General features: G+C 35.2%; 1 protein-coding gene across 1 annotated transcript; it reads left to right on the top strand.

Annotated features, from left to right (window-relative positions):
* Positions 1-214: 214 nt before the first annotated feature.
* LOC115919219 (protein RD3-like) lies at positions 215-21,603 on the top strand. The gene is made up of 2 exons (XM_030972460.1): positions 215-995; positions 20,067-21,603. Exon 2 carries the CDS (start codon positions 20,105-20,107, stop codon positions 20,720-20,722), a length of 618 nt encoding a protein of 205 aa, XP_030828320.1. The 5' UTR covers positions 215-995; positions 20,067-20,104; the 3' UTR covers positions 20,723-21,603.
* The last annotated feature ends 5,757 nt before the right edge of the window (positions 21,604-27,360 follow it).

The following is a 27,360-nucleotide window of genomic DNA, read 5'->3' as shown; positions in this document are numbered from 1 at the left end:
TGCCAATTTTACTTTTGCTGTGCAGTCATTTTATCAATTAGATCATTGATTTAAACACATTAAAATAGTTTTGAAGACAGAATAAAATAATTTTTAATATTGTAATATTTTTGATTGGAAAATTAAATTGAAAAATATTTTTTTGTTTTAATTTTTTTTCTTCCAATCGTAAAATGTTATTGCATCAGTAAAATAGTTGCCTTGTTTTGATGAGCTAGAGAGCTCGATACTTCCGGGTTTTCCAACAACGATACTTGCGAGCTGCTCGGGCGGTGAGATAAAGAGATACACATACTGAGAAGAGCGCCAGCCAGTGCTCGCTAGCTTGAGAAATAGCAATCTTGTTCGAGTTGTAGAATTGACCAACTCATATTCCCTCCCTCTCTCTCTCCCTCTCCTCGCTTACGTAGGATTTGAGGAATGAATATGAATGTAAAGAGAGATACCTGATTGGCTAATATTGGGAGTGGACTGCATTAATAATATGTAGCTATTCTATTGAGCGGTGATGATTCAGCCAGTGATTTGTAAATTTCTTACTTGATCTCGAGGGAACTATCATTATTAACTACGGAGTGTACATCGGGGGACACCCTGCTTGGTCGGCAGCCGTAACTAGGAAACACCCGCTGGATCGTTATACAAGTCGCTGCGAAACTTTGGTGCTCAACATTTGCCTCTGCCTCTGGTCTTGCCAGCAGGCCGAGTTAGTTAATCTCAGATTTAAATTTTAGATTATCTTCATTGTTCTGGTTTTTACCTCCACAGTATCGATAACACCATTGAATTTTGTCAACTTGAATTCAGAGACAAAGATTCAGATAGAGACCTATGTCTGTGCTGTGTGTTCAGTCAAGCATTTAACCTTGCCATCCAAAGCTGAGTTGTGACTGTGATGTGAGTGACCTAATTGAACTGAAGCAACGAAGAGGATGGATCAATGAGTTACAGAAGAAGATTATAAATCTACCGAAATACGTTTTACCAGACTTTGTGTAAGTATAGTTTTAGATTGTATGGTACTTTTAAAATAGACAATGTTGATCTTTCTTTGTTTCTTTTTGCCTGCTTTTGTGTTCTTTGAAACATTTTGTTATGATAAATATTTTCTTTTTAAAAATTGTTTTGGATGTAATACATCTGCATCATTTTGTGAAGAATGAAGATCTACATAATTATAAATTTCAAAATACTAGATAGCTACAGTGTACATGTAGATCTGTCTAGTACTTGATCTGCAACTCTTTTTGTTTCTCAAGTTTTGAGATCACCCACATCATACATGTATGAAACATAATCAAATACATACATAACATGTGTTTTATTTTGTAATTTAGAAGTGACAAGCTATTATCTCAAAGTTATGCTAGTATTATTACCATTCATGTTTTGCCTCTTTTAAGCTTTTACCAATTTTCCTTTCATACTGGCAGAAAATTCAAGTTTTATTGAGCAGGTCAACTGAATGGAAATACCAGAATTAATACACATACTTTTGTTTCTACAATATTTTCTGCAATGTAAAATTAACATTAACACTAATTCAACAATGCCTGGGGCTTTACTGATTTAAAATTAAGTTTTCTGAAAATCTATTTCACATTTTCTGTTCAGTTTCAAAACAGTTATAGAAATGGCTTGAATACAATTTTACAATTAAAAAGATTATAGTGATTACTATTATTGCTGTTTTTTTTCCCTACCCATTTGGATTTGTTAATAAAAAATTATTATCATTATTATTATTATTATATTATTGTTATTGTTATTATTATTACAGGGCATCATCATTACTACTACTAGTCTAGAATTACAATGTAGTAGTAGTAGTAGTAGCCTGTTCTTATTATTATAATTGTCATTGTTACCAATATTGTTGATGTTGTTGTTGTGTTGTTACCCATTCAAAATGAGGACAGATTTTATATAAATTACCCAGAGCTATCCTCATGTTCATAGACACTTTCCATAAAAACAGATGCAATTTTTTTTAAAACCAGTGTTAGCAAATTTTCAGTATTTTGCACCTACTTTTAATAGCATTACAGGGGTATTCAGTATTCACACAACATCAAATACAAATTATTTGCAGACGTGTATCCAATTTAATGCATGTACTGTCACTGTAAGCAATTGGAATTCTCTGGAGAATATATTTTAGGTGATTGTGTTTTTTTAATTTTTTCCAAGAATTTTTTCTATTCAAAATTTAAAAAAAATGCATTCTCTTTTGATACTCTTATTGATAAACTGTTTGAATTTCTTTTCCACAGACTTGGTTATTGTGGATTTTTTTATTCTCAAAGATCTAACCCAAAACAAATTATCAACAGCATTCTAACTGCCTATTTTGCTTTCCCTGGCATAAAAAGGCCTCCATTGTCAGGGAGACTCTGATTTTCTGTTTTCTATGTGACTCTGTTTCCGGTGTTAGGTCAACTTGTCATCTCCAAGAAAGTAATTTTAATCAACTGAAAATGAAATAATTACCCTATAGTTAATTAAAATGTGATACTTTACTTACATGTACAAATTGTACTTCTGATAGTTTTACTACTTTATAAAATCATCAGTTCAGACTCTTCAAATTTCTTGAGCCATGATTGTGTATCCAATCCTATAGTTGATGATAGTGTGACAGGTCGAAATGTAAAATTAGGCTAATTAATCTTCTCTTTTAATTTATACGGTGCCCATTTATCATTCGACAAGACCTGTATTATGGGGTCCTTACAGTCCTTGCTGACACTTAAATCCATGTGTATAATGTACATGTACCGGTTGTTGGCAGACCTGTGTACATAATCCTTCTACCAATTGTCACTAGTCAAAATTTCAAAATATAACAGTGCAGTTGATCATGTCTATTTAATTGGCAGATTTGATAATGAAATTAATATTTCTTTCTATTATTTTGCAATGAAATTACACCAGAGAACATGTAGGCATACAATGTATTTGTTCACAGTACTTGTAACATACAGCATAATATACTGTAACTGAACCTTTGAAGGCAAACACTTCAAATAGTAACCACTGGTAACTGCTAGCAACTGAAATAGTGAACCATTATCTTATACCCTTCAGGCCAGTGAGGCCACTACTAATATAAACACCACAGATTAATGATAGACCTCGTTCCAACCTGTTACTCAATTTTGCCCCATTTGCTCCTTTAAAAGGCGAACTGTCGTCTCTGGTTTCATTCAAGTGCCACTTAGGGAAGGCTCCGTTCAGTGCCAAAGTCCTCAGAATGTAATTTAGGAGCATGGGGCGATGGCATCAATAATTTACCAGCAAGAAAATGTTCTATTCCCAGTGCTTCCGTCACATTTTAGAGTCAAATATTCTAGATCTTTGCCTTCTAAGGCTTCTATGCTCTGTAGGAAATCAAGTGTATTATATAACAGTTAAATTCTTATTCATAGTAAATCAAAATTTTGGCTAGAAAACTGAGAAAGTGTTTGTGAATGAAGTGAGTTCAACTCGCACTGTCATTGACTCAAGACTGAAATAGCTGAATTTAACCTGCTTGATTTATCTTTGAGGCCCTTTCTTGAGGCATTTTTATGTGTAGCCTACTCTTTGAATCAAACTCATTTTACATCATCTACATGTAATCAACATTTATTCATAACTAGGATAAACTATGGTGATTTTGTGTAGGTATGGAACTATTCAGCCAATTATCATCTTTTAGCAATAATGAATTTTGCCTTTTTGTATATGTAAGTGTGTTTCATCTAGGCACTTTGTTAAAAAAATACCAGTATGTCTTTTAAATCACCCTAAATGTCATTTTGAGAATTAAGATCACTACCAGTACATACTTGTTTTCAGCTCGATATTTACATGTACCCAACAATGTTGATGGGGTGTTTTGTCATACCATGGTAGTCAGACTTGAACGTGTAGTTACATGTACATGTAGAGCACGTACAGTCGTACATATATATCTTTAATACAAAATTATGGATTATTAAGCCCTATAGTTATCATTATTGTTTAATTGAGACTTTATCACAACATTAACTGTGAGTCAGACATCCTGCTATGTTTGCTTTTACTGTGCCCAACCTCTGAACTAGAGGGTTTCAATCTCCATTACATTGTTTTATGTGCTTTCTTTTGCAAGATTTAAACAGTACAAAGTCTACTTCTGTCAAGTCTGCAAACCAAGCCTAGCAAAGTATCCATGGTTTCAGCTTCTCCCTGTCTATTTGGACAAAGCCAATTTGTCAGGCATTTAGCTTAGTAGTCAAACTCCAGCTCTCAATTGATTGTGACATTTATTTATTTTCTCATTTGGCTAAAAGTAGCTGCACAGCCGACTGACGAAAAACTAGAGCTGGTAATGTACCGATAAGCAGCATTCACTGGTCAAGGATAGGGGAAGTCAGTAAGCTATGTACACATGGCTGTAGTGCCGCGTAACACAGCAATTTGATTGTATTCACTATATTGTTCAATTGATACATTATTCTTGCACAGTTGTTTGGTTTAAAATCTAGAGATATTCCCATGCCCTTGCAAAGTTGGAATTGATATACTTGTGTATCCTAATTCTCAACCATTGCACAACAATATTAAAGCACCCATTTTTAGACAAGGCTACTGAAACTGAAAGAAAACCACCTGATGCACTCCCCTTTTTTCATTAATTGATTTGGAAAACAAGCTTTTGCTGAAGAAATATTAATGTTACAGGTATGTGCAGATCCGTCACTGCAGTTTCTTTAGACCTGTCCCAGGTTTCATTAGACCTGTCCCAGGTTTCATTAAAAGTTTGTAAATCCATCAACCAAATTAAAAATCTATTCAAAATGTTAGCCTTGATTTACATGCATGATGTTAGGGTACCACATTGATTGATAGCATTTGGAGTATAGCCTTTTTATGATGATGGATTGGGTTTATTTTTTATTTATTTTTTTGGAGAATTGTCAATCAGCTTTATTCATGATACATTGCTGAAGTTGATTAAAATCTGCTTCCTATTCCATCATCTGTTTTGAGCCAAGAGGTCATACCGGTAATGATATACAGTTACTTTAACACAGGGTTTTATAACACACTCGTTGCTCCAAACAGATGATGTGCACTTCCAACATTAATATATCATTTGCATGTACATGTACCTAATGATTCAGATAAGTTTAAATATCAGTAATAAGCACTTATCTTTTTTAAGTAAGATGATGTACTATTTTAATTTTCTGATCTTTGGCTGATTGCCACCCAGCCTATTATGCATGCTGAAGGCATGAGAAAAGAAAAAAAACTAGCAAACAAAGAAAAAGCAGGTAAATGAGCTTGTGGTCTTTTCCGTGATAAGATTGGACATGATAATGGTCATATAAATCATAATTCCTCGGAAATAGAGATACTTAACTGTATACTGTAATCTTATAAAACAAATAAATAAATACAATTTAAAAAATCAAATTTTGTTTTTGGCACTATAATGAACTAAATGAAGTACCTACTTCTCACACTTGTCTCTGCAACTTACATGGGATATTGTTTCCTATTATTCAAAGGTGCTGTGTTTGTATGTAATTAGTCTGACATTCATTAGTGCAATAGGCCCATTTTCTCTACAAAAAGCCCAATTTAAAAAAAAAACACCATTTTTTTTCATCAGAACTCCAACAAAAGATATAAAATTGTCAGTGTGTGCTTGTCATTCCGTTTTTGTTTTGTCTTTTATTTTTTTGTAAGTAGTGCACATGCACTATTTGTTGCTACTCTGATCGTGATGGTGTGGAAGTGAGAAGAGTCACATGACCAAAAAGTGGAATAATTCATTGGTGTTTTGAGAGAGGGTGTTTTGAGAGAGGGCATTAACACTAGAAAGAACTGGCAGTTTCCAATGGAGTATCTTTAAACCATACTCCAGAGGTGGGTTTTTCAATTCAGAGGTCAGTATCAAAACTTGTAGGGTGAGAAAGACCCACGGTTTCTGCTTGTAGTGTAAATGCCCTTATTGTGATTAGTCTGCCTTCATTATTACAATGATGCCCCGCTGGAAGAATTATATATAACAAGCTGTTGACCAGACTAATGGGTTCTAATCACTTTTCAAATTAGCTTGGAGCTTAGAAAGAGGCCTCAATATTCATACAGTCATTTTACTTCTAAAGTCAACATAAATTTCTTCTTGATTGCATAGTGTTGGTCAACCTGAAATATTAAACTGTGTTTCAATTTTATTTTTTATTTTTTTATTTGCAGCCCAAGATCCTGCACTTTAAGCATTTTAGTTTTTAAACTAATTTTATATATTGAGAAATACGATGGATAGACAATTCTTGAAAGCATTGTAAAAAAATTCAACCCTTCCAGACTCTGAATTTGTAGATATTATCTTGCATTAAGAGAAGGGAGAGCAATCCCCATTTGGATTTTGGCAGACATTTCATGTATGGTGGACAAGTTTGTACTGATATCATCTTTTTTCTGCCACTTCATTCAATGGCCATTGAATAATCTCTCGTGAGAGAATACATGTACAATTTGATATTATTGAAAATGTTTTTGTACTTTCCATATAGTGCACCAAATATTAGCTGAAAAGTACACTTTGTATGATTACTCAATATTCTAATAAGGAATTTTTTTTGCAATTTTTTTCTCACAAATTTGTGTCGGGATGCCAATGATTCAACATGCAAAAATTAGCCGGCAAATGTGTAAAAGCAATAACTCACAAAATTTCTGTGTCTGTCTGCCAAAGTTATTGACTTACACAGTAATCCATGTTATCATATCAATATTTAAAGCAATTACTGGTTTACATTCTATGTCTATTTCAGAGTACATCTCTGGGTCTATGTTGACTATGTTCATATCCGATGTAGATTTGTAAATGTAATTGATGAATGATTGGAAACTCCCGGGTTTAATACATGATGTTTGCAAGACTGACCTTGGGTGTAGTCGCAGGTGTATCCAAGTATAGAAAACCAATTAACCATCGGTGTTGTCTGCAATAAAAAGCTTCATTCACTATGTACCTGAGTGCTAGGTTGTGTGAAATATTACTGATTCAAAACAAAAGGGGAGATAGAGACCTATACGAATGATATAGACTGCCTGACCAGAGACATATCTCTGGCCTTTCACTTTCCAGCACCCCTCCAGTACCCCTATTATTTTGTTGTTCTCTCTCTCTCTCTCTCTCTCTCTCTCTCTCTCTCTCTCTCTCTCTCTCTCTCTTTCTCTCTCTCTTTCTCTCTTTCTCTTTTTCCCTTTTTCCCTCTCTCCTTCTTTCTTTCCCTATCTCTCTCTCTCTCTCTCTCTCTCTCCTCCACATATGCAAACACACACACATGAATATATCCCTTTTTCTCTATAGATTCATCTTTTTTGTAAATATTTGTCTACTGGTATCTACCAATTCTTTTCAGCTTTAAATATAGCTTTATCTTTCTCCTTCTTTCTCTATTTTGTTATTACTTTCTACATCCATGATATATTGTCTGTTGAGAGCCAGAAGGGAGTATAATCACACTAGTCATATCCTTTATTTTATCGCCCTCCTGGCTTTCAGCAGACAATACCGGTAGTCTGTATATCCATAAGTTTGTACTGAATGTCAAACAGCGTAAGATGAATGATTAATGACTGCTATTTTGTTAAGTACCTACTCAAACGATTTATCCAAGTACGTGCATGAAACCCAATTTTTCTATCATCGTCATTTACTAACTCCATTCGACTCTACCTTTTCACAGGCATAACTTACACACATTCTGTTTCAGAGTGGGAGTATAAAGAAAAGCTTGCTGTTGTAAATTCTTGTATGTTACGTGGCCAATTATTGAGGTTAGAAGCTCATTTGTAAAGCCTATTACCGGTACATGCAAAATGTGGGAATCACAAAGGGCAGTTGGTGTTGAGATTGATAAAAATGGAATGGAAAAACATAGTCTGAAGCCACAATGACAAAGGGGAAAAGTGAAAATCTGAAGAAAAAATTGTGATGGCTCCAAAATTATCAATGACAGGTAGAAGTCTAGAATGTGAAATTAAATGTCAATATTTGGTGTAGATATACCCTCAATCAGAACTTGAAAAGGATTGTTTTTGTAGTAAATGGCCAAAAGAAATGTGAAGTGTATCAACCTTTATATACAGACATATTGAAATACAATTCTCTTTGGCTTGTCATGGTTGTCTGCCCAACACAAACATTGGACAGATCCTGCTTTTTCTGATTGAAATGAAATATTCATTAACCACGGGATACTCTTTGGCTGATAAATATTGATAAAGCATAGACCAATCCTTCATGATACATCCCCCACTCCAACCATACATGGTAGGTGAGATGCGTGTATACATGTATGCCAAACAGAGCAGGTAAGTACTACTGCATTAGCATGCAACAAAAAACTGCCTCATCAAAACAAACTCATCATCTGAATGATGCAATGTCATCTTTTCGAGGCGAATGATTAGTCTATGTACGTGGCTATACCTGAATGTCACAGTTTTAGCTGAATCCTGTTGCACTTCACATAATTGCTTAATCACTATACTGTTACCTTTGGTCTAATAATGTTTGTGGCCTGCCACAGGGTCAATGGAGCTTGTCAAATTAATTGATGTAAATATGTTCATCTTTACCATGATCCTGGATCTACCAAGCCATGTATACTGAAGAAGAAAAAAATATGCGTGAAGTTTTCCCAAAATGAGGATTATTACATGTCCACCCAGCCTTGATTTTTTTGTTTTTAATGAACTTCTGTAATGCAATGACCAGTAAGGGTCGAAAGAAACAATAATTAGTTTGAAATAGGGGGAAATATTACAAAAGCGGGGTAAATGATAATTACTCTTGTGGCATACTTTTAGCTAATGGATAATCACTCAGGAACAATTAATTAATGCTCGGATGATGTACATGTACATTAATTAATGTACATACAGAGTAGATAAATACATGTATACCATCCACAGTGTAGGAGTTAGATGAAATAACCTTTTATTCATGCTTTCACACATAATTGAATATGATATTATGTATATGGTTCATGATATAACTGGGCTTTCTTCTTAAACACCAAATGCAACCTGAAGGTCATTCATGTTAGACTTCAAACAAAACAGATTTTTAGAATGTGAACGTTGAAATGGCCTGCATATATCTCAAAATCCAACTTCATGTAAAAAGAAAAGTCCTGTAGCTTGTAATCATCACAACTCTATAATAGTATCTGTGCAAAACAGATACTGGTAGTTGTATCTCTTTTGTGTAATCTAGCTGTATGTGATATCATGGTATGATAGTGTGATCATGAAATAGAAGGAAGAAGTATGAACTTGGAAAGTGCATCTCCGAGCCACAAATCCAGTCTAGCTAGTAATGTAAAGAACACTGATTCGATTAGAGCTGGGAGCCTGCCCATCCAGGCATGCATGGTACCAAAATCTTTCGGGAAGAGACTGCACTATGACTAGCACATAGGAACTGATGAAGTTCGTGTCAAAAGTTGTTGTACTTGCTTTGGTGAAAGTCACTGATCTATGTATGTGTAAAGATTGATCTATCATGTATGAAAACCCTGCAATTATCAAACAATCTATAAAGCATTTTAATGAAAAGGCATACATTTTTCACAAGTTATTATGTCACATTTGAGACCTAAAAGGGCATTAACTCTGTTTAAAGGTACAAGAACTACTGTAACACCTTTTTGGTTTTCGGCGATCAGAGTAATGTAGGTTTTAAGAGAGTTTTGCTTAAAGTAGCTGTGCAAAGATTTGAAAAAATTAAATTTATTTTCATTATTGCAAAGGTGAAAGTGAAACTTAGATTGGACAACATCAAAATTCAATACTTGGAAACATTCAAAGTAATGATTATTATCAATTATAAAACGCTTAAATACATCCCCAGCATAGCACCTGAAGAGCTTTCCAACCCATTCTCACATACCGGTAGTTTCTTGTGTTTAGGTTTAAACAGTATATAACATGTGCTTTTAAAATTCAGGGATAATTTGTTGGCAGAGAACCAATTATGAACGTTGTTCAGCTCAGTGTTTATTGCGCAATTGATTTCATTGATATCATTACCAGAAATAAAAAGGTTTGTAGATCATCAGCAAAAATGATTGAAAAAAATCTTGAAATATCAATAGCATTATACAAAATGCCCAAACAATTGAAACTTTTAAAGTGATTTATAAGAAGTTTTATTTTTAATTTAATTTTTGTAAATATTTTTATCTTTATTGTACTTTGTTGTATATATATTTTTTAAATTATTTTATTAAAATGTATAATACAACAGTATGTTATTTTTAATGATACTTACATTTCTGAGTTATTACTATTTTGTTTTAATTTTATGTCAACATATGCAGTTAAATTATTTGAAACGTTGTTATATATTTCACATGTGATTTGCTTTTTAATGTTAACAGGACCATGTTGAAAAACAGTATACCTGAACATATTATCCTGTATAAAGATGTTTTAATAAATAATAAATAAATAAATAAATAATCACCTACAGTGTACCATGTACTGTACCTATACCGTGTGAGTCAAAAAAAAGTTTACACCTAGAAAATTGCTAATTATTTTTAAAATCATCTATGAACAGTAAATTATTATACATCTTATGAAAGAGTGTTTTATCCTAAATCATTTGGTACCATTTTTGTGTGGTATGTGTTCACGCATGGATGAACAGGTGGCATTGTTTGCGAGAGTGCAAAAATCGACTTGCGCCAAAGTGATGCCTTCAGTATGTATTATGTTGGGATTAGCGGAGTGAGACAATGGATTGAATGTTTCAAATGAAATGTATTGCATATGGTTTTGCAAAGGGCAAAGTCACACACACCCACACACGCGCATAAATGTTCGTTGATATTTGATATTCGATATTTGATGTGTGTGGCATGATTAATTTTGTTAGGGGTGTTATTTGGATCTGCAAAGACCGAATTAATACCCACATCCCAATTGTTTTATTCAAACATCACATAGGCAAATTTGGCGCAATTCAATTTTTGCAAACAATGTCTCCTGTTCATCCAAGAGTGAACACATACCACACGAAAATGGTACCAAATGATTTGGGATAAAACACTCTTTCATAAGACATATAACAGTTTAATGTTCATCGATTATTTTTTAAATAATTAGCAATTTTCTAGGTGTAAACTTTTTTTTGACTCACACTGTATATAGTGTAATAAGGGCACTGTAATAAGTAAAGGGAATGTTTTCATTTGCGATTTTTCACATGGCTTCATTGTCATTTCAAATAGTATGCTTCATTTGTTGTTTATGACTTGGTGTGTAATAATGGCCTTGGTTAATAGGTCAATTCACTACCGGTAATTGATTACTTCGGATGCTCATACTGTTTACAAGATAGATGATTGTTTGCCATTGATTGCATTTATTTTCAAAGGGTGCGTACAGGTAATTAGGTCCATGATCAATAGAATGAGGGTAATTTGAAACTGTGTGAGCCACATGTAGTTATTATTTCAATAAAACAGTCATTATAAGTATTTGACAGCAGGAGGTAAATGATATGCCTCAGTATTAATGAATAAAACAAATTAATCTGAAATCAATGTTAAGGGCAAGTAAATGTAAAAGGGTGTATTAATGAAAATTTGACTGATAAAAATATTACAGAACTGAAGGCCAAGAACATTACAATAACACTGACATTTGAGATTTTGATTTCAAATGCGATATTTTTTTACAAACTAACATCACAATGTCATTTTCTTTCCTCACATACATTTAGAACATCCCTTCACGCAGAGTTCTAACAAAACATTTTCATTTTCAAGACTTGGAAGGACGTTGCTTCTAAAGTGGGCATATTCATTACTTTAAAAGCATCATGCCATCATCCTGCTCAAATGCTACACCATAAACCTCAATTACCCTATAAAAGTTCTCCTTGAACTATAAGAAATCACAGAGTATTGTCTAGTCCATATAGGAAAATTCCAGTTGGAAGACGGTTTGTTGTATGCCTTTATGAGCTGCCCGATATTACCTGGCCTCTATGTTTTGCCAATCATATTGGGAATTGCTAAAGGGGATTAGACCTTGGGTATTTTCCAAAGTCTTTGAAAATAAAGTGTGTCTTTCCTTTTTGAAAGCTTTGTAGATATTGAATTTTTTGTAAAGACATCAATAGACAGTTTAGGTAAATCATGTTACAAGCAGAAGGGCACATACATATGTATGCTCAGACAGCAAATGTACAATTCAAGAAAAGCACATCAAATATTGATGTTTATTTGAATTCACTTTGACAAGTTAAAGTTAAATCAATATTTAAAAGGGCAGAGGAATGAGTATAACAATATTTTCAAAATGGTTCATTTGTAGATATAAACTTTTTAACAGTCCTTACTCCTCACCCCTTTTTTGACAAATTTTGATTTAACATTCAAGATTCTAGAGTGTACATCTAAAGCACACATAATAATAACTTCATAAATTTATAACAAACCGTGATTCATGTACCGGTAGATTATAATTTCTCCATCCTTATAATACAGAACCAGAAAATTGAAAATGTTGACCAAAACATGTTTATGTGCCCTTTTGCTGGGCACACAAGGAAATGCACAAATCCTTGATGAATTAATATGCATTATGTTTTCTTTTAAAAAAACGGTACCGAGGAAAGATGGATAATCCAGTTAAACTGAAAATGATTTAACAACAGGTGCAGGCTGTATTTATTTCTTGGTAATGCATGGAATCTATATTTGAAAATTGATTAAAACTCACTTGAAAGAGGTCATCTAATAGACAATTATGAGAACTGAAGAACACTAATAGATGTAAATTTATATATTAAAATGCTGTCACTAACACATCTATTGCTAATAATTTCTGCCTAAATAGCAGTGTTGTGTGGAGACTACCTATGTACCAAACACAGGCAGCTAGAAACACAGTCGGGTAATTTATTTGCAGATGGAGATTCTATTCATTTGTTTGGTGATGCATGGAATCTTATTTGTCAATTGATCACACTTCACCTGAAGGAGGCTAACTGTTTATATTCCTCCAGCTGCAGTGGTTTAATGAAAGTCCCAAATCAATGCTCCGCCGTCCGTGAAGAAGAGCTCTCACCGGCAATCCCTCTCGTTTAATAACTGAACACTAAGAGACTTTCCATGGTGGACACCCGCTAAAAAGGTTTCAGCCTTATTAAAATAAATTCATGCATAATGGATCAGTTAATTTTGGCTCTCTGGAGACTAAATAATCATCTGTTTGGAGCCAGAAGGGTATTAATTCAAATAATTTTTCACAAAGATAATGCCTTTCCGGCTCTGAACGGACAATATATAAGTAATAATTTGATTCTAGGTAAGAGGTATATTGTTATTCATTAAAATCCATTCCTTTATGTATTGTAAAATATTCTTTGATGCTATAATGACCAATTCTTTTGTAGTCTCACCTCATATTTCTAACCCATGTTTGCAATTTGATCAACAGTCGGGCAAGAAACAAAAAGATGGTAAAAATCTAAAGATGCATGTATAACCTATAATTATTGAGCACATAGCTTTCTTGAACATTATATGATATATATTATATGTTTGCAATACTGGGAGATATGAGTTGGTCAACTGGTCAGCTCTCTTTTTTTCTCTTATTTGTATTAACCAAAATTAAAGGATCCTTGCTAAAAACCGAGACACTACATGTATGTTTTGCAGATGATGATGTTAAGGTTGGTCAGTCTTAATTCAGACATAAATGATCATATCTGATTGATACATCTGTCAAATTCCAACCACACATGTCTTTTCTACGTATTTTAATGATAAACATGATATAGGCACTTATCTCTCTCTCTCTCTCTCTCTAAGTGCCATATCGATTGACTTTGGCGATCATGCTGTTCCACAACCCTCGGTTCCTAGCCTTCTGTATTAGTACCACTCCCAGTTCTTTCACTCCTCTCTCTTCCAACAATTTCTGCAGACTGTCCATCCAAAGTATCCTCCTTCTTCCCCTACTCCTTCTTCCCACAATTTTCCCTGTCAAAGCAAGATTCTCTAGGCCTTCTTTACGTGTAATGTGACCCATGAACTTCAACTGCCTAATCAACATCTCACGTATCATTTTCCTTTGCACTCCAGCTCGTGTAAGAACTTCCTCATTACTAACTCTGTCAGTCCAGGGGATTTTCATCATTCTTCTTAAGAACCACATTTCGCAACTTTCTAAACACTTTTTAGTATCAGAGGCTAAAGTCCATGTTTCATTACCATACATACATGTAAGTACTGGGTAGATGTAACAATTCAATTCTCTTATTCTGGTCCTCATACTCATTGTTCGATTTGTCAGAATTTTGCCTAGCTTTGAAAATGAAGATTTAGCGAGAGCTATTCTCTTGATCTCTGTCTCACATCTGGCATCCTCGGTGATCATGCTGCACTTATACACACACAAATTAAGAAATCTACTTAATGAATTAACACTTTTCAATGGGTCTCTCTTTATTACAAGTAGTACATGAGCTAGTACTTTCTTGGCACAACTGATATACATGTAATTATTTGTATAGACCATACTGTGTTCTTAGCTTTGCAGTAGGAATTATTGAAAAATTACCATCTGCCACCGATTTCTATTTGATGATCAAATAAATGCTGATTTTTGTCTGCTGAGAGCCAGGAGTGCATTAATTAACATCAATAATGATCAATTCTTAATGCCACCCTGTGTCTCAAAAGGTGATTTTATTTTATGACAAAGGAAAGACACTCCGATGTATTTTCAAAAATCAGATCAGCTGTGCTAAAATATATACATTTCCTTCAGACAGTTGCTTCAAAATATTACAGGTAGCATAATGTACTTGTTAGTTCATCAGAATTTTATGATTTTTTTTTGAAGCAATATTGCTGTTCATAAGCTATGAGATGACATTTCATGTCTATACCTATACCAGAAAAGATTTTGTTTTTCATACAGTGTGAGATGTCACACAGTTCTCCTTAAGGTTTGTAGTGCTTTGTACATAAAATTATATATGACACAGTAAACCAGAGTTTTTATTATGATGTACATGTAATGCACTGAACCTTTCTGTATCTTATGAGACAAAGATAATTGATTACCGGTATATACCTTTGTTGCATGCAGCTACCTCCCTTTATCCCCGCTTGCCATTCACTTGTAACTTCTTCTTTTTTTTAAAGAGAAAAAAAGTGATAAACCACCACAATTTTGTCATGTGTGAATAAACCTTTAGAAGGCTGGACATACATGTATATCACACCATTATTTTTTTAACAACAGATACTATACAAACCAAGCTTTTTGAGAGTCATGGAAACAAAATTAGATGTGAATGGGCTTACACAACCAATTATGGAAGATAGGAAGAAGAGCGTGTAATTCAATTTAAGTGGAGAAAAGCTTGCTATTCATCTGTTTGGTGACGCGTGGAATCTAGTTTGTCAATAATTGATCTCACTTCACGCGATGGAACACACCCTTTGACTGTGTGTTTCCTTTAGCTTCAGTGATGAGTGAAAAGCAAAGATCAATGAGCTGGTAGAGGCTCTCTTTTCCTTGGCAACCCTGAGAGATATCTTAATACCAGAACATGAAAAGACTTCACATATTAGACATGAGTTCACCTCATTAGTAAAGACTGTTATCAGTTCCTACAAGATTAGATGAAATATCATGGATGTATCTTCATATTCAACAGGCTTCTTTGTCAACCTATTATTTCATTAATTCAGAATTTGAATACAATTTGAGGCATCTTAAACTTTATTTCAGTGTGCATTTCTTATCGCTTAAGATTTTTTTTCTCAATTTGATATTTCATCAATACTTTCTCACTGAAAGTTACTAAATAATGATAATACCAAGTAAGATGTATGGATTTTAGAATAAATTGGAAAAAATGTAATTTGTATGTTTTATATACACTGGAGTTATTGCACTTAACTCTCTGTACTATAAATGAGTTAATATGATTTGTTCTTGTTTCTCCTAATCCGATGAAACTCTCCTATAAATAGGAATGGCTGCACCACTCCTTGCTCAAAGTTCAATCAATTTAGCTGTGTGGATCCTAGGCAATTTAGATTACCGTAGGTTGTGTGGGGTGAACGGCAATATTGCTTTCTCTCCAATTTGCAGACCAATTGAACAAATTCTGGACCATAGAGTCGTCTTCGTAATTTAGCCTCTCTGTCTTTCATTCTCTATCTCCAACCGTCTTCCCCTTGCTATTTTACATGTACCTATTCCTTCTGTCTGTGTTTATATTCAAGGAGCTTATTGTCTGCTGTCCCTCTTGCTCAACCCCCTTTCCTATCTCCACTCTCTTCCCCTCTATTTGTTTCTCCCTCCCTCCAACTCACCCCCCCCCCCCACTCTCTCTCTCTCTCTCGCTCTCTCTTTTTTTTTTCTCTCTCTCTCTATCTCTCTCTCTCTCTCCCTCTCTCCCTCTCTCCCTCTCTCCCTCTCTCCCTCTCTCCCTCTCTCCCTCTCTCCCTCTCCCTCTCCCTCTTCCCTCTTCCTCTCTCATTTCAGTACTCACCAATTCAGATTACATTGTTTTTCAATTAATGTTTAAACAATTTTCTTGTCTGATCTTTAGATCCATGATGTTGTAAAAGTTCCCTCATTCATGTGCTAAATAATCATACAGTGCCCACTGTGTGCACATCCAATTGAGAGAAACAATTTTTTTTCCAGATCATATTTCATTTTGTAATTTAATATCTAGATCAAGAGGTAAAATGAGTAGAGACACTTCTTTCATCATGTAAATGTAATGTACCGTAGCTATGCTATTATCCTTTGTACTACATTCCGTATCTAGACCATTTTCATAATGTAATCAAATTTAATGCATGAATCTTTGTTAGGCCTACATGTAAGTGCCATGTTACACATTATTTCATGCACCTGTTATGAATAATTGTATTTTATTAGTCAAAATGCAAATTGCATACATTAATTGTTGCTAGGTAGGACAAACATAATGGCTTGTCTTGCCTAACTAACAACATTGGCATTCTGACTATTGAAAACAATTATTTGTAACCTGTGAATAAAATAATGTGTAACATGGCATTTGTGACGAGGCACGTGACATGCATTTAATCTGACTATATTATGAAAATGGCCTAATGCCAATTACATAAATAAATTAGTGCCCTTCTAGGGTAAAGGTTTCGCATACTAAATGAAATAGATTTGTCAACCGCTATATTTTAGTCCATTTAAATGAATGAGTTACAATTGTTCTCGTGTTATATATTTTTCACCAAATATAATTTTCAACTTCTCAGCTTTGATTTTCCCTCTTATAAAAGAAGAGGTTTTGTTATTGAAGTTAATCTGATTTTTTTTTGGGGGGGTGTTATATTGTACAATATTGGACGATATCAAAATATAGATGATGTGAAATAGAATAACCCGCAAGTACGTGTATGAAAGCTCATACAAAGTATCTTGACCCCTGGCTTATACAAGATGACTAAATTGGAACAGCCCTTGTGACCTAGAAATGCACTTCTGGAAGAGTGAAAGTGTAACTTCGAGATACTGAGATAAGGATATGATCTTCTCATTGACTTGCCTACCTTGATCACTTCACGATTGGAGGGGTCTCGATCGTCAGGTGAGAAGGAGGTTGATTGACATCTCAAGAAAGTTAAGATACAGGGAGAGAAACCTGCACTCTCCCCTTGCGTGTTGTCAAGTCTTCTCTGGCAACCCCTGAAGACACCCTAGATCCATGGCTTTTGTGTTTCTCGTCCTTAAAAAGAGATGTCTCGTCTTTTTTTACAAAGTGATATATCGAGCCCAGAGGATTTGGCATGTAATCATTCATGAATGAATACTCTCAGGTGGAATGAGCAGGGTCATTTTGTAACCTTCTATCCCATTCATCATCTTTTTATCATGATTCATTACTTTTTGACACTCATTTTGCTATTAAGTTGTTTAAAAGGTCTGCATTAACTTAAAGTTGCTACAGAAACCAGCTCATCTTGAGATAGATTTTCCTAACTATATATTTCATAGGACCAATATTTGGAATTCATTAGGTAAAATTTTAAAAGAAGCCTATACTTTAAATAGATTTTAATGACTTGTTAAAATACTTTTTACTGAATTCTTACTTATTTAATTGACTCTCTACTTTGTCTGTTTTTCACCTCTTTGACTCTACATTTTTCATATTTTTCTTAAGCTGTAACTTTATCTGTATATTTCATCTATAGTGTACATGTATTTATATGTATTGTGGTGTTTTTTGTTTTATTTTCTATTATTTTATAAATTTGCCATTTCTTGTACAGGTCTTTTTATCTCCGGCTACAGAGAATGTGAATAACTTGTTCACATTATTCACTCTGTGATGAATGAAATACGTACATACTTTGTATGGCATCAACCCATGATGGGTTTGTTGACCCCTCATCAGAGACTGCAGCAAGAAATCCAGAGAGAAAACAAAAATAGTCAAATTAATGACTTGTCAGATCTAGCACCTGCTCTATTGTATGACTGCAGTCTAGTGAAAGGGAATGTGAAAAGGCAACTTTGTTATTAATAGCATCCTTGTAAAAATGGGCCAGGTAATTTCCCATCAGCACCTGCTCTATGCATGGGAAGTGAATTCATTAAGTAATATCTCAATTCCATTATTCCAGATACTCAGTACAAATGTAGGTCTTTTTTTAGAGCCAGAAGGGTATTACCTCTGTGTTAAACTATGAGAGATAATGTCCTTCTGGGTCCATACAGCCACAAATATGCTGAAATGTTGACTTAAGCTGTGATTCTTCTGTCCACCCCCCCCCCCCCCCATAACTGTTACAATTATGTTGACATTTATAATGGACAAAAATATGTGGCCTACATGATTGAACCAATGACACCCTTCATATAGAGGGTACATACACTGTACATGATGTTTGTGTATGAAAAAACTTATTTAGAAATGAAATACCAACCTTTTATCTTTTTTGAAAGCAGCTGAATACATTGCAAGAATTACAGGTTTTTTTTAATGCCTTCCCCAAAGCAAGACTTGATTTCTGCTGAAGAAAAATAGGTCAAAAAGTACTCTGATTTGTAATGACTTGTGGCTCTCAACAAAAATGTGTGAAAATTAACAGAAAAGGCATATGCCGGTGCTTTCTTGGCAAGAACAGTGTGAAAGAAAGAAAGAAGACAAAAATATTTGAAAAGGTGATAGAACGACACCTGCCCCACACTTTTATGTAGTGTTTGCTTCCGTTTTGTGATGAGGAAAAGAAAGGCTTTGTAATATTGTCTCAGAAATACAATTTAATGGTTAAAAATATTATCCCAAATGAAGATAAGTTTAAGAGCAGGTAGAACGTGAAGTGCAATCAAATGTAAAAGATGGACATATAACAAAATATTTTTGATTAGTGGAGGAACAATTTTATTTCTTCTTCCTCAATTTTACTGACCAGTATAATTCAATAATATAAATGAACATGTAGGGCACTCATTGTCACCTGTATGTTTTGTGTTTTTTTAATAGAAGTTGTGCTACAGCAAATTTTTACTCACCACTTTTTCCTTTGCCCTTCAGTTGACAATTGAATAAATGAGTTTCGGGTTGTGATTGAATAGCATTCATGAAAGAAAGTTGAACATGGTGTGTGAAATATTATCAAGAAAGAGGACTGCTAAAAAAATTGAATATGAAATAAAATATCCTTTGAAATAAAAAATAGTTCAACTAAAGTGCAATGATAAATTTCTTACGTTGGAGTGAATGCACACACATAAATACGTGTATTCTTATAAATCAGTGTATTTATAAAGTAAGATGTGTCATGTGTTTGTGTTTATTTTTACTTTTTTGATACAATATATTTTCTACAAACTACATTTTTATTTTCTTTCTTTCTTAATCCATACATTTAGTTACACAAAATCTATATTATGCAAGCGATGTTTTGTATTTGCTTTAAAATGCACCCTTGAAATTCACTTGACCTTATTTTTGTCATTTCTTTCCTCAGCAACTTGCAGCAGATCCTTCAGACAGGATGTACTTAACATGACCAAGATGTCGTTGACCGGTCTCTTCAGGCAAGATCCTCGGATCCCAGCCAAGACAGAGGGCGCCGTGGTACGAGAGTGCATCTTCAATGAACTTGAGAGTCAGATGAAAGAGGTACAGCACCAGCAGTGGCAGCATGATCAGGATGAGAAACAGCGTAAGCAGACGGTAGACTATAGCTGGCTCGTCAGCACCCAACCCAAGTATTATATCATCCCTCAGCTCCAGCAACTCGAGCTTGAGGACCTCTGTAGCAAGATGAAGGCGTGTGAAACGGGGAGGATCATTTCACGCTTCAGGGAGCTTCTCACGAGGCAGCCGGAAGTGAAGGAGGTGCCACAGATCCTGAAAGCCATCATCGAGCAGGTGCTGCAGGAACGACCGCCGGAGGAGACAATCACAGACTGGATGTGGAAAAAGACAAATAACCTCACCAAAGTCAAACAAAATATCCGCGTGCATCCGTTGGCGAGCGTGTCGGAGCAGGTAGACAGACAGTATGCTCACACCAGGAGTCGTAGAGCCATTAGTGTGCCAGAGTTTGGGAACAGTGCAACACTTAGGAGTAGATCGTTACCAGAATTTTGTGCCAACATGGATAGTTTACCAGTATAGTAATGAATGATGTACCTTTGCTATATATTCTATTGTATTTTTTCTGTTTGGTTTTGATAACTACGTGTTTGTGTGTGACATTTTCTTTTTTTCCCTCGAATATTGTGTTCATTTTTTATGTTACAGTATTTACTACCATGATTTGGATCTGTTTTAATTCATTAAGTTATTTTCAATAGGTATTTTCCACACCCTGTTCTTATTCTTTCAACTTCATCAACTACCAAAGTCACACCATTATCAAAATCAGTATTGATCAAAATGTTTGTGTAGTAGCGATGCCGGTATGATGACAAATCACATATAAAGCTGGCTTGATCAAATCAAATGGCAGGGAAAAGACGGGAAGTAGATCCTCATCAATATCCACCAATCAATCAAGGCTCATCAGCTTCATATTCCACCCCAGTGCGTTGAAGGGTTATTTCCATATAGAATGAGGATGATCACTGACCTAAAAACCACAAACTTGGGGATTGCATTATGGTTCATTCTATTAAATTGGCTGGACTGGGGGTATTTTTATAATGTCTCCATCAGCCCTGATCAATCCATTCAATCTACGGTATCTTTCATCCACTTGGCCTCCATAATAGATGGATATCATGAAACAAGCATCTAATGTTTGATAGTTTGTCAGGTCAAGCAAAGGGGCAATCTGTTCGGAATCGTATTCATGATTCAAGGCTCTTTTTATTTAAAACGATATCAGGCCATTTTACTAAATGAAACATTTATGTCTCAGTCAGGCTGATTAACACATACCGTATGCAGGTGCAAGAAGAGTTAATTAACCAGTTACAGAAAAACCCTTTTGGAGAAGGAGTAATTTTATATAAATTATTACATGTGTTATTTTTTGCTACTTTTTAGTATTGTTACCTTCGAATCTCTATGACGTATTATAAAATTAAAGAAGTAATTAAATGTACATTTACATGTATTACAAAAGAATTACTGAATCCTACATCATGTGCGTGTATTTCTATGTAAAGCAGTATACAACAACAAAATTGTGCTAGATATCAGACATGTAGGTGCATTTCTCTCCTTTGCAAGTCACAAAAATGGCATTTCATTATTAAAGCTTTACAATATTTCACTACAGAATATTTTTTGTTTTTAATGTCAAGTGACATAATACTGTAATCAAGATTTGGAAAGAGCATATTAATCAAATGAGGAAACTCTCTTATGACAGTAGTCTTCAACTGTCTCTATTATTTTCCATACATATAGGTATCATCTCAATTTAATAATTGTTAACTACTGCCTGTAGGGATAAGTTAGTGTGTCATATTTTTCATTTCCATTCTAGCTTGGCCAGTAGAAAAGACTTTAGGAAATGATGTCCTGAATAGAAATCACTCAAAATAACCAAGCTTAAATTTGTTCTGATGTTTGATCAAATGACTCTGAGATCACTAAAGCAATCAGCATGCATTCCACCAAATATTCTGAGGCACGACCGCATGCTCTTACTTACGAATCCCTGGTGTATCATTAACAGTTTCATCCCACGGTGTCATCCCACACTTCAGCTCCTTAACGATCAAGGGAGATAGTTGTCCATGATCTAAGTTAAGAAACAAGTCTGCATTTGGAGTTCTCCCACCACAGAGATTCAGAGATGTTATTATGGAAAGGAAACGCTGGGGAGAAATTTTCACAGCAGAATGGCTAATCCTTGCTATTTGCTAACTCAAACGAGCGAACAAAGCTTTCTCTTATTACTATTTGATGTAAGTCACACAGGACCGACATTCTACCCCTCACTTATCTCTATTTCCTCCAGAAATCCTCTGCTCTCTATCTAATAGGCTTCAACTAGCTTGTCAATTGCATCTCTCTTTCTCTCTCTCTTTCTCTCCGCTACTCACTCACTCTATCTCTCTCTCTCCCCATCTGTTTCTCTATCCCTCTCTTTCTATCACATCTCTCTCTTCCTGTCATTACCCTTTCTCTTTCTCTGTTCATCTCTCTCTCTCTCTCTCTCTCTCTCTCTCTTTCTCTACCTTCCTAGCACTCTGAGCATATGAAATCTTCTCGTGGCTTTTTCCTTGTACAATGTATGTTTAACGTACGTCAGAAGTGTTTTTTGTTCCAAATCCCCTGACCAGCTCTGACTAGTGGGGGTGATTGCCATTTTGTTGATCCCTGACGGTGCGCTCTCCATCAACGGGAATAGGAATCATTTTCTGTGTTTGGAGAAAGAATTTGACAACCCGCTTTTTGAGATTTTCACAGCCTAGTAAACACGTAGCTTCAAGACAATCCCCACCTCATATCCGTAGAGGGATGAGGTAAGGCCACACTGATTGATGGTACTATAATGAAAAGGGCATCGGCTTGGACGCCACCTCAAATGTCAATCCTTTAAAAGTTTCCATTTCATTTCATGCATCAATCGACAAATATTCAGACATGATTTTTTTAGGGAAATCATAACTTTTTTGTCTTGTGTACTTTCCAAAATTGGGTAAAGTGAGATGCAGAGTTACAGCTATCTGGAGCATGGCTTTGTTTTGTTTTTTGTTTATTTATGCATTCTAGTATCTGTGTCTGTTGAAAGATCCGCTTTCTCCAAAGAAGTCTCTTGTAAAGACTAAAACAGATTTTTGCTGTCTATAGCTCAGAGAGTAATCATTTCATACATTATGGATCAGAACCTTGTAATCAAGTTCTACATGCTTCAGGTAATTGCCTTTTAAACCAATTTCTCTAATTCTTGAAATTGCAGCATCAGTTTTGTATGTCTTATCAAGTCATGGCAACAAAAGTAGCCTTTATATTCCTTGTTTATATAACAAGTCTTCAATGTGAATACTGTCATAACAAAATCAACATCTTGCAATTCTCAATCCCATTAGGTAAATTTGTCTCTGCAGAAGGCAGTCCAGGGGGCCAAAGTACAATTTTGTTTTACAATCTACAAATTGTAACTTGTCATTTAATAGCCTGTCATGTAATTTTCTTTCATCTTCTATAAACTCTTCTCCCCTTTCTTCCTTCATTTTGCATATTATCGAACAATGCTGTTTTCCCCCCTTCCTGGCATTACACAAGTCAGACACAAAAAAGAAAAGGAAATTTCAAACTCCAATGTATGAACCTGCTCCAGGTCTATATTGCAATCATATTAATTAAATGCCTACTGGCTGTTTGCAATATTCCATCATCCTTGAACGGAGTCAGAATCTAGCCTTAGAAGATATTGCCAAACGCATCTTCAATATTGGTATTGATACTGTCCTACATGCATATATCGAAAGCTACATTATGCATTGCAGAATTTCTTATTCCAGATATATTTTGTGATCCTAATTTCAATTTCTTAGATTAGTTTTACCTTGACCACAAAACATATTGCTCGAGAATACTTACAACTTGGTATGAATCTCAATTGTGAATTGTAGGTTAAGTAATTCTTTCAAAGCAATAAGAGCTCTATCAAGGGTTGGTGAGCTCTACCATAGGCTCTTTGGTTAGTGAGAAGCTCAGCAGCCATTTTCTTATTCCTTTGATAGAATTACATTTTGTAACCCTGAACACGTAATATCTGCATTTCAATTTCTCAGCCATGCAGAGTATAATTGATACTTTACTCATATGAATCTCATTTCCTTTCCTTTTTGTGTCATGAAATGTTTTGGCATTAAAGGAAATTGGAATGTAGGGTACTTTTATGATATTTGGAGGATATTTACAAAATATGTAGAAATCAATGAATAGAGGAGTGATTGTTTTTTTTAATCCTTCTCATTTTTGTCCCTCTTTTCACCTTGCTTCCCATCACTCTTTGGAATAATATTTCTATCTGTCTTTTCAAATATTGAATGGTACCTTTAAAGCTATCTACACTCTGTGTAAGATTAAGGCATCTTCACTACAATTCCACTTTAAATTGACAGGTATACTGTACCTCAGAATTATATTACAGTACCTGCTGGTTGAATATATAAACCTTTGATGCTAAACATTGTTTGCTACTAATTCTTAGTAAGGGGGTGTAGTACGATCAATAATGCTTACTTGAAAAAACGTATAGACGTTGTTTGACACTGCTCGGGCTTGGACAATGAATGATGGCAACAACATCTCTATCGCCATGGTAACACATATCCTGCGTCCCAATGGAATACTACCTAGATGCTTTAACTCGCATTGATCGTTGTTGAGTGGGGGTCAAATGCAGAGTGTGCAAGATGTATTCTGGAATTACTGTGATCATGCTCGCTAATTTTTTTAATTCAGTATCCAGTGTCCTTGTGATAATGTTGGCAAAAGCATCTCTAATCCTCTCTTTCTCTCTCTCTCTCTCTCTCTCTCTCTCTCTCTCTCTCTGTTCATCCACCTCTCATTCCCTTTCACTGAGTTTCTGTCACTCTCTTCTGACCTTGTAAATGTAGGCCATAATATATGCTAAGGTCATAGTGACATTTGTTTACATTAAATGAAAGTAACCATTTAAAAAAAGATGTAGCAGAGTATAGTGTTACAGATTTACATTGAGGCAAAAAAAGCCTTGGAGTGTACAGTCGCCGGATGCCTTTGTGAATATTGAATACTAAGCAGATATTATGCATGTGCAGACTATCAGTGCTAATGGCTGAATTAATTGAGTTTGGAAGCTTATATGCAGTGTCAGGGCAGTGGCAGGATGTATTTCCATTAGACTCCAATGATGACTGAAATGTTCGCTCTGATTTGATTATGTTTGTCTTAGTGCGCCAAACTAAAGATCACCTTTCTCGCTCACACACTTTATCTCCCTCTTTTATCTGTCTTTCTATTTTGTATCATGCTTCTTTCCTTTCTCTATATATTTAATCTCTATCTTTCTCTCTCTCTCTCTCTCTCTCTCTCTCTCTCTCTCTCCCTTCTCTCTCTCTCTCTCTCTCTCTCTTTATCTCTCTCTCTTTCTTTCTCTCTCCCCCTGATGTATTGACTGATGGGAGAGTAGTCTTACCAGTAGTGTCTATAAACAGAGGGAATCGGTTTTATTTACATGGATCACAGATAGGTATATCGTGTGCTTCAGCTCTTGTGTGTTTTACTGCAAATTCAACAGAGGAAAATAATAATCAATGCGCCCACAGGTATGTTTGATATATATCAAGTGTCAAATATTTACATGTGTGGACAATATTCTTTTCATTAAATTATTCAACTCGGGAACCTACTTGGCACGAAACATGAAGAGTATTGACCAGTTGAGACCAGCTTCTTAGTCACATAAATGGAGGACAATTATGCTCATCAAATTTATTCAGTATTTTGATTGAATAGTTATTCACCATTTTGTGGTTGTATTGTGTGTTTTTTAACATTGAACAAATTTCAATCTTTTGGTTGTAGCAGTTAACAAGTTCTTCTGTTATGTCGACATGTTATTTCCCTCAATTTATATGTTATAGTGAATTGCCATTTAACCAATACTATATATTTATTAGTAACTGAAAAACTGATTACCTATCTTCTTGAATGGGGTATTTAAATCAATGTATCACTAAGTATGAAATGTATGGAAAACTAATGAAAACTAATTTTCTTCAAACTTGAATTTTCTCAGCTCTACTTCTCTTTCTAAGAAGATGAAAGAACACACTCCATTTTGATTGCTCCCGAATAAGCGATCATTAAGCAAACAAAATATGGTTGCAATTACCAAATTAAACATTTTCTGCCCCATCCTCCCCTCTCTAGCTGTGGAGAAAATCTAGATAACTCAATTTGACAATGTAAACTCCATTCTCCAAAGACAACATGCTTTTTTCTTTCATTTATTGAAGGATTAGATAGAAATGCACAAGTGTGTCACTGGTCTCAAGTTTACTCAAAGCCAAGTTGCGTCAGAGTGCATGTGATCATTAGAAAGGGGCGTGACTGACCGTATGGAACTCCTATATGGGGTTCTCCCAGGGATCTTGCAGTAGTTGGGGTTTGGTAATGAATCAAAGGACAACTTGGGCAGTGGAATACACTCAAGTACTCGACCCTCAATGTGTGATGTGTGCGGGGGATGGAACGGGGGGGGGCACTTACCCAGGGTGCCTTTATACAATCAAGCAACAGATAAAAGAGACGGCTTTCTCCCAGGAGATGCAGGGAAGAGTGGGAGAGATTGGATGAAGCTGCAGCTGAGACAATGACTGCTGATCGATCGGTGGTGGAAATGGGCACGGGGAGCCGCAATGAGGGGATACTGATCAAACAACACAGTGTTGACAGTAGAGGCAACCGTTTCTCCGCCAGTGAAAGACATAAACAGCAAAAGCTTCACCGGTGTGAAGGAAGGAGAGCAGCACAAGGACAGGGGTGGGGCTCCCCTTTTCTTCTTTGAGATGGAATAGGGTATAACGGTGGAGACAGTGCCTCCAAATCGATTGATAGGAGGCATGAACGGTGCTGAAAGAGATAGAAACAGAGACGGAATAGGAGACCTTTGATCAATGACCAATGTTGTCGGCAATGAAAGAGGGGGAAAAGGGAATATTGAACATCCCACAGTCTATTTCAGGTCCAATCGTAAAGGACCATGATAAAAGGTTAAGACTCATCATTCGGCCATAAATAATGGCATTGGATAGGAAAGAAAGGTATAGAGCTAGTGGTCGGTGACCTGTCGGTTAATGTGA

This window comes from Strongylocentrotus purpuratus, unplaced genomic scaffold, assembly GCF_000002235.5.
Source record: "Strongylocentrotus purpuratus isolate Spur 01 unplaced genomic scaffold, Spur_5.0 spur5_scaffold_6, whole genome shotgun sequence".
In the NCBI taxonomy this organism is placed as follows: domain Eukaryota; kingdom Metazoa; phylum Echinodermata; class Echinoidea; order Camarodonta; family Strongylocentrotidae; genus Strongylocentrotus; species Strongylocentrotus purpuratus.
This window is presented reverse-complemented; position numbering and strand designations above follow the sequence as displayed.